General features: G+C 48.5%; 4 protein-coding genes across 4 annotated transcripts; 1 reads left to right on the forward strand and 3 right to left on the reverse strand.

The window, feature by feature from the left end:
- Positions 1-939: 939 nt before the first annotated feature.
- On the reverse strand, positions 940-2,766 carry BBBOND_0303610 (tetratricopeptide repeat domain containing protein, putative; the record flags this gene model as incomplete). The annotated part of the gene is made up of 5 exons (XM_012913189.1): positions 940-959; positions 997-1,207; positions 1,246-1,986; positions 2,052-2,516; positions 2,557-2,766. 5 exons carry the CDS (start codon positions 2,764-2,766, stop codon positions 940-942), a joined length of 1,647 nt encoding a protein of 548 aa, XP_012768643.1.
- Positions 2,767-3,290: 524 nt separating this feature from the next.
- BBBOND_0303620 (hypothetical protein, conserved) lies at positions 3,291-4,180 on the reverse strand (the record flags this gene model as incomplete). The annotated part of the gene is made up of 6 exons (XM_012913190.1): positions 3,291-3,473; positions 3,516-3,635; positions 3,674-3,774; positions 3,815-3,968; positions 4,012-4,122; positions 4,160-4,180. The coding sequence occupies 6 exons, from the start codon at positions 4,178-4,180 to the stop codon at positions 3,291-3,293; spliced, it is 690 nt and encodes a 229-aa protein (XP_012768644.1).
- Positions 4,181-4,862: 682 nt separating this feature from the next.
- Positions 4,863-6,461, forward strand: BBBOND_0303630 (MYND Zn finger containing protein, putative; the record flags this gene model as incomplete). The annotated part of the gene is made up of 1 exon (XM_012913191.1): positions 4,863-6,461. One exon carries the CDS (start codon positions 4,863-4,865, stop codon positions 6,459-6,461), a length of 1,599 nt encoding a protein of 532 aa, XP_012768645.1.
- Positions 6,462-9,424: 2,963 nt separating this feature from the next.
- On the reverse strand, positions 9,425-11,163 carry BBBOND_0303640 (hypothetical protein; the record flags this gene model as incomplete). Its single annotated transcript, XM_012913192.1, has 2 exons — positions 9,425-10,756; positions 10,795-11,163. 2 exons carry the CDS (start codon positions 11,161-11,163, stop codon positions 9,425-9,427), a joined length of 1,701 nt encoding a protein of 566 aa, XP_012768646.1.
- Between the last annotated feature and the right edge of the window lie 694 nt (positions 11,164-11,857).

The following is an 11,857-nucleotide window of genomic DNA, read 5'->3' on the forward strand; positions in this document are numbered from 1 at the left end:
GATTGTACTTGTGGTATGATCAGAACGGTGCCTTAATTGTATGTGTTTTCAATACCTTACAACACATTTAAGTCAACCATGGCATGGGGCAGTTGTGACATCTGCCCATTTAGTCCCTCACCGGCCAACGATGGTTAGACGCAGCGTACCCGGCTTTTGCTGTAACTCTTCTGAGGGGTGCTGGCTTGAACCCAGTGGGCTGTCATGCTGGCGCGTCCTTGCGCTGGGCTGTCTGGCGCGGGCGGGAGTCGTCCTTGGTGGCCTTCCGTAGGGGAGGCTTCCGGGTCGTTGAATGCGGCGTACCGCTTCAGGCTGGCAACAGAGCAGAGATAAGCTTCAGCTTCCGCTACGCGGCAGACCGCAGCCCGCGCTGCTCGCAGTCCATCATCGTCAGGCCCCCCACCGGTGAACTTGCCCGCTATTTTTTCCAATTTGCGGTATATTTACCATGGCCCCATATTGCGTACGGTTTCCCCCTGTGTGTCGCGTGTTGGCGGCGAAATCGCCGCGAGTCCGGCGGGGTTGTGCGTCAGCGGTCGAACGTCCCCGACCGATATAAAATATACTAATTAACTACCACTTTTGGGGTTAGTTTGGCAGACAATTAGACATAAAAACGACATAGAATCTTCGTATGGTCGCGCGTTTTGCCGTTACCGCGACGCCGTCCCAGACACATCTCTGATCCGGCCGCCTGAACAACTAGCGATCTGTATTGTGTGAAGCACAGTTATAACCATGTTGTAAAAGCTATATATTCATGGTAGAACAAAATTGCATTGGACAGCACTGCGCCTAGAGGTTGCAAAAGCGTCCTCTCACTGCCTGCGTCTCATTGGTCTGCTTGTTGTTTTATCCTCCAGTCAACCTTTTAGGCAGGCACATTCCTCATACGATGTTTTGATGCGACCATTTGCCGTTCGTAGACATTTGAAACGTCTACGCGGTCCTGAGAATGCCTGCCGAACAATGACGGCGACAATGATAATGACTTACCGCACGCCATAAGTTTCTGAATACCCTTGGCGACCTTGGGGTCCCTGAGGTATTCGTTCATTGATGCGGGGTTTTCCTGGAGCTTCTTGAGAATAATCTGGAACTGCGGGTCTCCCAGGATCTGCTGGACCTCAGGGTCGGCCATGGCTTGCCTGTACTGCTCTTCGTCGACAGTTCCCGACTGCGACATAGCCTGGATCTTGGCCATGCACTGCTCGGAGATTAGGCGAAGTAGTGGTAAAAACGTACGTCGTATTTGCCGTTGATGCAGTCCTGGTTGTTCGGGTCGACAGCCAGTCCCTTGTCGTAAGCCTCCAGGGCCTTGCTGTACTCCTTCAGGAGCACGTGCAGGTTTCCCTTTCTGGCCCACGCCTTGACGAACGTAGGGTCGATTTCGATAGCTTTGTTGCAGTCAGCCAGGGCGCTGGGGTACTCGGTAAGTTTGGTGAGCGCAGCTGCCCTGTTGGTGTACAGTTTAGCGTCCTTGGGGTTGCGCTTGATGGCCTCGTCATACTCCTTTTTAGCCTCGGGGAACTGGAATTTCTTGAAGAATTCGTTACCCTTCTCCCTGTGCTCCTCAGCCTTCTGTGGGTCAATGTAGGCCTCACGCTCCTTCTTTTCCTTGAGGCGCTCCACCTCCTTCATTGCGCATCGCGTCACGCGGTTGTTGTCCTCGAGCAGCGACTTCTGGTAAGCAGCCAGAGCTGCGTCGTAGTCCTCCATCTTGGTGTAGCAGGAGGCAAGCCTGTTGTAAATCTTTGAGATGACCAGGAAGTCTGCCTTGACATCATATCTGCGCTCGATAGCCGCTTTGCAGGTGTTGATGCATTTTTCGTAGTCTCCCATCTCAAGGTATGCAGCTGCTTTGTTGTTCTCCAGCAAGAGGTTGTTCGGGTCGAGCTCCACTGCCTTGTCGTAGAGCTCCAGCGCCTCAACGAACTTCTTCTGCTTGTACAACTTGTTACCCTCGTCCTTGAACTCTTGAGCTTTCTGAAGTGATGTTAAAATGTGTCCTCACACGTTACGAGGTGCTGTCACATGCCTCCACGACATACCTTTTGGCTCTCAGTCAACGGCTCCTCCTTTGGCTCAGGCTTCGTCTCTTTCGGCGGCTCCGCTTTAGGGGGCTGAGGCGGTTCGTTGAAGCCAGCAGCCTGGCCAATGTCCGCCGCCATACCGAGGTATGCCATGATACCGTCACGCAGAGCGGGGTTGGGATCCATGAGCAAGTGCTGGATGTTCTGCGGGTTGCTCTGCATTTCGGTCAGAACTCGGCACAGAGTCATGGTGTATGAGGGGTCTTGCCTCTGGTACTCCTGCAACTTCGGGTTGGTAGCAACCAACTGGGAGATGGTGGCGGCGAGGTACATGAACTGCGGGTCGGAAGAGACATCAACCTCGCGCAGACCAGCCTTCAGCGGCTCGTTGTTTGGGTCAATCTTGAGCCCCTCCTGGTACGCCTTCTTGGCCTCTTCCATCTTGCCGAGCTTGTACAGCGCAAGCCCCTTGCGCGAGTAGCCCTGTACGACGTTACACACCGCCAGCGATGTTGTAGCTTACCTTCGGCCAATCCGGCTTGAGAGTTACGCATTGCTGTGCGTCTGCCAGTGCCTCCTGGTACATGTTCATCGACGCATAAGCGCCGGAACGGTTGGAGTAAAGAATCCCATCGGAGGGGTTGAGTTTGATGGCCTCGGTGAAGTGTTTGACGGCCTCGTCAAACTTCCCGGCCTTGAAAGCCTCGTTACCGAGTTGTTTGAAATCAGTCATGGTGTGTAGCTGAATTGTGCGCGTTTACGTGCTTTTCCAGAAATGAGCCACCAGCCTTCCACTGCGATAGCGAGGCCCCAGGTGTCAATATGTTGAGGCCAAGGAGGCTGTCTACAGCCCTCATCCATGCCAAAATAAAGATGTATGTTGGTTTTATAGGCCTGCTTGTCTAGCGCTTGGAGACGCGCTGAAGAAGGCACCGTCAAAGTTCCATGGTCCCCTGTGGATTAGGAATCCAGCGTCATGATCTGTGACATATCCACCGCCTTAAACGCTATTTAAAGCATAGATTCTGTGGTTATAATCTATGTTACTGTCATTCGAAGACTATGTGTGCCATTTTAATTGCCCGGTGATGCAGCAGTCCTGCCGCGCTGAAACGTACAACACGGAATTTCAGGGCAATTCGCTTTATGTGCTATGTTTTACAACACATATAAGTGCGTTGTTGAGTCGTATATATTATCCGATTTTAATTTGCGTGGTTCTGCACAACAGGCAACTGTTAAATAGCACTGATGATACTACTTCGGGTTATCTGACTTATCATCTGCAGGTGCGACGCCTTGTGCTTTATGCTGTTGCCGCTGCATGGCTACATTCTTCATGCGCCTGAATGAGCATATGGGTTCTATAGCTATCTTAAGGTACCTCAATTCGTCCCTGACATGGGTGAGGAACACTCCGCGCTCTTGTGCGATTTTTTTCTGCGGGCTATGCAGCCACGATAACCAATAAAGCGAACTCACATGCAAGTACGCATATCCCGTAGTGTAAAGCGGTTCCGCGCTTTCGTCGACGCCGAGTGCCATCGCCACCTTGAGCCGACCCTCGGTTTCCATGCGGCGCTTGTAGAACATCTGCTCCGTCTGCACGGATTGGCGATCCGACGCGTGTTAGTTCTCACCTTCAAAAACGCTTCACGGCGAGACATTCCGCGGTTCATTAGTGCAAGTTGATTGGCGACAAACTGCGTTACCGGGTGATCAACGGCGTAGTTGTCGAGGCCTGCGACGACATTGACCAGGCAGTGCCAATGGCACATTACCTTTTTGCCACTGGTTGTCGGGCCGGTAGCAACCCTCGAATCTGAGGTGTGGGTACTTCCGCAAAAGATCGGCCACCAGGGACGGGTATGGATTGCGAATGGTCTTGTCGCAGTGGAGCATGTTTCTTGTCTCAAGCGGTGGTGCACGCTCTACCTGAACGCCGACGTTAGCAACCACACAACACTGTTATACATACCCATTCCAGCCACCTTGGTCGTTCGCACGTTCCATTCTGGACCAGTTTCCTCATACGGTCGAGGATGTCCCAGCGCAACCGGCGCCGACAGGCGAAGTTGGACCCGGTGATCTGCAAACAGCTCAAATTGAGATCCAATTAAACTCACATGTACCGCCCCCTTAGCCATGTCGACTATTAAGCACTAAGGACGGCATTTTGGCTCGTGTCCATGGCGCTGAAATGGCCGTTCATCGGTATGCCGTCAAAAACGACGAGGAACGGCGCTAAAATACCGGTAACTTCATACCGCCGTTGTCAATCAGAATTAATATTTACTGAGGAGTTATTTTGGTTGCGAAATGTCTCGTAATGCAACCTATATTAGTACGTTCAGCAGGCGATGCCGTCGGGCCAGTTCACTCATCATCAAGGGCTTAATATTTCACACATCATCGTGAAAACGCTTATTGTGTAATTATAGAGGGTATTGTATCATGAATAAGGGCTTGTACGGCTGTATATGGCTGGTTTGTATCCGGTAGCAGTGAATGTCCTTAGGCAGACTACAATGAAGTGTCTATATTTTAGAGGAAGACAAATATTCTATGGGATGACAGGATATTCTACGTGTGTGTATGGTTCGGTATAATCGTAAGAAGCGGCTTAATACCGTATTTACGGCTCCATTTATCGCAATCCATCGCCGAATCTTGGACGACGGTGATGTCCGCTTTGGACAGTAAACGTTAAATGGCAGGATTCGTAGCACATTTCACCATGCGTGCGTATGTGAACTAGCATGCATCAGCAAATCGCATTGGAGTTAACAAAATCTGGTTTGTCCTAAAAGCAGCTAGTGTATCGCAACAATGGACAACGTGGCTCTCCGCCGAGCATTCCTGACATCTCGTTCGCAGAATGAAGATCCTGTTCTATATGACGATTCCGCCATTTCAACCACCTGTTACCGATCTGAGACCACCAAAGATGAATTGGATGAACTCAAACAGCTTTTCTTCCATTCGACATTAAAGCCGAAGTTCGACTGGGCCGGTCTGTGTTTGGAGAGACAGCACGACTTCAAGTTCTGGGCGAACGTGACGCATACATTTGGGCTGCTCATTGTAAGGAACATCTTCAATTCAAATACGTCATGCGAGGATGCAATCGAATTGCAGCGCATGGCAATGCTGAATGAAGATCGGGATTGTTACGGCCATTGTCAGGAATTCGCTCGATCATCTGATGCTATAGCTTACACCGACGATTCGCTTGCAGACTTCAAAACGCGGGTATCGTTCATTCTTCTGAGCGGGTTGCTAAGTAATCGTATCCCAGGATCTCTTCGCCTGATCGTTCGCTGTAACGGTTACCAGTATTTCGAGCACCGTATCAGCGAGCTTATGAACGACTTCCCGAAATTTGACGTTTCAGCAGTCTGTTTCAATATGAATGCACTGCGCATACTTATCCCGTACCTGCTCGAACCGCAGTCGGTCAACCTGTCTAATGTCTGTCACCGGTTCCTGACGTCGCGATTCTGGAGGATCATGTGGCTGGACGTTGGTGTGGGCCTGAAGCAGCGTCCAAGTACCGAGCGTGGGCAGCTTTTCGGTGCATTCCTAGAGCTCGCATCGACCATATGCTACGGCACGCGCTCCCCAGCCCTGCTCAAACGGTTGTACGGATCATGTCTCAAATCTCTCTGGGACCCGATTTTTGCGGTGCTTACGTGGCGGTTGGGGCCTAAACTGCTCTGCCGTGTGCTCACATTTGTTGCAGATATGCTAATGATGAGTTTCCAAGACAACTGCTTGGACATGTTGGACAATAGCTTCCTGTCTAAACTAAGTCAATGCGCCAAAGAGGCGCTGGCAGACGGCGAGCGATACCTGTCGCGATATTTACTGCAGACTCTGGATGACAGGAACGAATTCTATCACCATTTTGCTCGTATAGCTACGGAGATGCTGAAGGCACTTTTGCAGGCGCTAGCCAATGCGATGCAAGGCCATGTGAACAAGTGTGTAGAGGATCTCTACGACATCAGCTCTTTAGGAACGGCAAAACTGATACTGCCTCCACATGCTGGTGACAGTGGAGAAGCACACGTCAGATTCGACTACTCGGATACCCGTGTTTTCCCTCGCGTACTACCGTGTTTCAATACCGACTGCAAAAGAGTGTTCCACCTCGACATGCCTCAACTGCACGTGGACAGTGATACACCTGAGTTCTGCTATTGTTCGCGGTGTGGAGTGCCAAGTTACTGCAGCGCTGCATGTGCCGATTCGCACTGGGAAGCGGGTCATCGGCAAGTTTGCAGTTTCCTACGCGCGCCACCAACGTTCGCCAAGTTCATCGCTCCCATGCCAGATTCAGGCAACATCCTGTTACGGACTTTTGACAACGAGTGTACGATGGCTCCAGAGTGCGACGACGCCGGGAATGTCTTGACAGTGTTTTAGAGTGCCGCATTGAAACGATTTAGAGTTTATTGCCCATAATGTGCTATACATGTGCATAATACATTATGTTGAATACGTCAAGTGAACGTGGTTATCAACGTTTTGTCGTAGCGTCTCGTGGGCATTTACAACCTACAACCCGATGCCTGACTTTCGCCAGCGAGGCACCGAAATGCACAGATCCGTTTTATCAGTCGCGTTTACGATTTCGTGGCGTTTGAAACGCCCGTCTATGAGATCAGGTTAATCTACTACTATATAGGGATCATCGCCATGTACAAACATTTCGAGCAACACCACGCTGAATCCTTAAGCAAACTCAGATATGCATAGATAGATCATCATCGAATATCGGAAGATGTATGTGCCGTTAACCAAATAAACAATCTGGGGTATCGGACCATCAACCCAATCTCATACTCCCCGTCACCATGGATTGACGCAACTCGTACAATTCAGCGACTATAACACGGAATTAACAAACATACTGCGTTGCACGATATATCTGTGTTTTACAAGAGAGAATAGTGGGTCGTTATTGGTTGACATTAACACGCCTGTGCGTAAATAAGCTTGGCGGGGCTGCTTAGGTGTACGGCATTAAGTAGTTATTGCGCGATGACGCTAGTATGATGCACGAGTAGATGTGGCGCAAGTTGAGGCGTCCGAGGAAGACGTTCAACAGCACACGTTGGTCAATCCCGTTTAATGTGGCAATGCGCATCCGATGCCGCCTAGACATAATTCGCGAACATCTGTCTGGCACGCGTCGAAGCGCAATCACGAAACATTTAACAACACGGCATTAAATAAGCAAGGTGCCGCGAATGTCTGAAAGTCTGAGCTTAGTGCGATAATACAGTGTTGGGCATAATTATAAAAAGCGATGCAAAACGCTCATCTACGGCCAAAGCAATTGCGCATCTTGTGGAACGGCCGGATGCGAAAGACACTCATAACGCATACGACGATCATCAGTATGACGATGGTGACTATGACAGGAGCGATGACGGGGGTAGAAGAGTTGTTACCTGTGGAAGCTGCTGCATTAGAGACGCTGGTGGAACGCTGTGCATATGAGACAGCAGGGGTACGCTGTAAATCGGGCGAATCATGGGCACGGGAGGTGGCAGGGCCTTGAGCTCTTTTGTTACAACATGGACAAGGACATTCGTCGGCGGTACGGCCCTTACATTGTTTTCTACATACGGAAGGTTCGCAAGTGTAATTTGAGTCGTCGTGTATAGCGAATTGGTAGCGCAAGTAACATGGTATGCAAGTGTTTCTACCACTATTACATCCTTCACAACACCAGCGACAGCAATAACACTTCTCATACGGTACACATTCATTACTACACTTGCACTGGTAACTGTCCATCTTCCCTTCTCTCCCTTCCCCTGAACATACGAAACTATGAACCACGTACCTTAGTCTCGGAGGCTGACACCGTTTCCCATAGGCTTCACCACCAACCTGGCAGCCGCCATCCCACGCACCACCAGTCACATCACAACTATGCAGCTATCACAACTGAAGTACAACCAAGCTAAAGCATGTTGATACCATCCTGGCCGTGGCATGCATGTCAGCCGGTGCCAGTGGAGCAGTCAACTCCATTCATCAAAGACCGTACAACAATGACACAGTCTACTAATGTTGTTACATTTGTGTCATAATATGTGCCTAAGTAAGCCACTTTTATCGGTTGATATGTTTGTAATATACACTGCTACCATCAATCTCACCTAACCACGCCGTCCACTGGCCATCATTCGAATAGTTCCGGTGACGTGACATTCCTAGCTGTGCACACTGCTGGAAATACAATTAGTAACCCAACCAACTAAATAGTAACTCATCTAGCACTGTTACATTTGGCTGCATACCTTGCTGGCGAACCACTAGGCGCCATCGTACCGGCAATGCGGTATGACGTATACACGTCAAACAATAACCTACAAGTCAATGTTAGAAACCAAGAACATCGCAATCTATTGAGCATGTTATCTGCCAAAGTACTGATCGTATGCTAGGTCAGATATTTGGTTAAGTGGTACATTAAACGATAAGTTGGGTGGCGAGTGAGGTGGGCATTTGGGTAGCGGGTTGTGTACCACGTTTGGTAGTATGTCTAGGTGGTGTTCTCACGGTTGTGGATATACCAGTTTTTCTAATGTATCTGAAGGCACTTGACCGCCACGCACAACGCATCACAGTACAGATTACAGCACTAGTAATGTACATATAAGCGCCATAATTATTATGTTATGATAAATAGTTCATCAGGTTGCCGTATAAGTAATGGATGTAGAGTGAGCGTTTTTCTTCTCGGAGTGAGTAATGCCTTGATGTTGATGAGGTGGGAGATTCTGGTGGTCATGATGCGAAAGATCTCCATACGACATAGCAACGTGTGAGCTATGTTGAGTATTATGATATACCATGGCCCGACGAAGATAAAAAGGAACGGAAAGCGGAGTCTGGATAGCATGTGTCAAAACAGGTCATAAGATTTGCGATAGGCTGACCGTTTACCACACGTACCAAAGTTTAAAGGGTATACGAGCACGTGTGTGCAGACTTCGATATAACCTATGGTGGCGTAAATCCCTGAAAATACAGGATGGAAAGGCTTCAGGTGGAGTTGAATGAGTCGCTAATACGGATGCACAAGACTGCTTGGTTGACAGCGTACCCGAGATCATCCCAGTTAAGGATTCGGTCGTGTGTTGTGGGACGGGTGGATGCCAGCCTTTAAAATTTGCGGGGCCATTTGTAGAGCCATTAATGATGATACGTCGAGTAAACCTCAGTTTATACATGCCTCCAACATTAGAAACACCAGCAACACGTGACTAAACGAAAACCAGTAATCGCCTTGTCACAAGTGTGCCTAACGTTGTTAACCAACGATAGTGATCCACAATATTGTATACTCAAAACAGTGGTATATTAAACTGTTATTTTATTCTAAAACTCGGGCCATCACGCAGCATCTGTGCTTTCATCTGAGGCGTCACAATCTCGTAATCGTCTGACCTGCCGGGTCCGCCGTACATGCCATTTTTCTCTGTTCCATCTGTGTCTCTCCTAGCACTTTCTGACAAAGGCGTTTCTACATCAAATTGTCTCTCTTTGGGGATTTCTAGATCGGGTGGGATTTCTGTGATTTCCTGTTCAGTTAACGTTCCCGTACTATACTGCCTCGCTTCTTCCCTTTTTTTCCTTTCAACCCATTCTATCTTGTTCTTCTGTTTTACCTCCACCTTATCCACTTTATATGTGCCAAACAGTGCGCCATAGCACGCAATGTTGAGCAATGAGCCTATCACGATCATGTACATGGTCGACTTTCTCAGGGCTTCGGTGTTGTTATCTTTCAGCGCCGCGTCCATGTCATCAATTGCCTGTTTTGACGGGGCGTAACCGTGTAACTTCTCGGACACGTACGCAAAGATCTCCACGAAACTCACGCTAACCGAGATACCCGATATGCACTGGATGATGGCCGATGCGCTTGCTTGGTACTTGTCCTCGATCACTTTCCTCATAATGGGTCTATCCACGCCACCAACTGTGACCAAAGTCGCACCAAGAATCGCAAACTCTATGTAGTGATACCACATCAAACGTCCGTCTGGCGCCGGTGACACGAAGAACAACACGCAAACGATTAATCGCACGCCCATCACAACGATGCCGGCAATCAGTTCGCCATAATCCTTATGCATACTTGTAATTTTTTCGATAACTATTCCTCCCGCTGCACTCCCTGCTGCGCCACCAATGGTCGTTACCAAAATCGCAATACCAACCTTCATATCAGAGACACCCAGGTACTCCAGGTACGTGATCATGTACGGCAGACTGCACATAGGGGCCTCCGCGATCAACATCGTAAATATACACAGAAATGCTGACCAATTTGTAAAAACAGCTTTAAAGGCACCGGATATTTGCTCCACGAACCCCATTATGGATCCATAAGGTGATATGAGTTCATGCTTAGTTTGCATTGCAAATATAATTGCAATGCCAACCGAAATCCACACGTAACCCAACACAATGTATGACACGCGCCAGCCGATGAATCCCAGCAAGATGTTCTGCGCAGCTTCCGTGGTTATTGCAGCACAGAGCATACGGCCAATGCAATTCAGCGCGTGAAGACGGGTAAACGTACTGCTGCTGCTGTTGCGCTCATCATCGTCATCTTTATCTGAAATAATCTTTTGTTGAACTGGGTAAATACATCCAAATGCAGCACCGTGTAAGAAGCGCAAGAAGAGGATCTGTAGACACCATGAGCAGTGCACCATTTACAACCTACCGACGAGTACCTTGAAGTTGAGCTTAGCAGAATCGAGGCGATGCCCATGAACAATAACCCAGCAGACATCACCAGGTTAGTCTCAAACGCATCCGCCAGCAACCCCCAGACAAGAGAGAAGCATAAGCGCGACATGATAGACACGGTCATCAGCATTGTCTGTTGCCGCTTGGTGAAGCCCATAGTTGACTCGAAGAGCCTCATGCACAAGTACAACACCTGCTGCTCGTAACCTTCAGTGAACGACACCACGTGGTACAACACCTGGCCGAAGGTGCCATAGTCTTCAGTTTGTTTCTCCACTTTTTTTCCATCTTCCACGTGGGCTACTGCAGGATCTGCAGGTGATGTTATTTGTGGCTCAGACATCGTTCTACACTAATAGTCGCTTATCATCTTCGGATGGGCTTCAATGTAAACCGCTATTCACGACGCGTAGCAAATAAATTATAATGTGAACTACATTAGATGACATGGATGGTAATGGATTTCTCAGCTGATAGGTGCGATACAATCGCTTGGAGTGGAATTAGAATCCACATATCACATGTGACCCGTAATGCCATCATGATAAACGACATCGTATATACACATTACCTTGCACCACAGAACAACACATAGATATTTACCTAGAATTTAGGGAGATAAAAGAATAACTCATAATGATGAATAACTAAAATAAAAAGATATTAACTTATGTAAAATATGCGTAGATCCTGGTCTTATAACCGCTCCGTTTGACGTCACAAAACTACCTTCATCTACAATATCAAAACATTCTAACTGGAAATGTTTGTGGTAAGTGAATCTCTTAAACTATTATATTACTGTGTCTGACAAACTAATCGGTGCGGGTGAAAGATTTGATGAAGCATCTCGATGAGAGTTGCAATAGGTGGGCATGTTGCAATGGGAGATCCAGCACGGACTTCGTGAGCGCGGCTTACACGTGGATTCACAGCGACGCATTTAGCACAAGAGAAGACACGGGATAGTGCTATACATTAGCGATTTTGGTATTCGGTGAAATCCACAAAATTTATCGCATCCACCTCGCAAAGTT

Source organism: Babesia bigemina, assembly GCF_000981445.1.
Source record: "Babesia bigemina genome assembly Bbig001, chromosome : III".
Classification (NCBI taxonomy): Eukaryota; Apicomplexa; class Aconoidasida; order Piroplasmida; family Babesiidae; genus Babesia; species Babesia bigemina.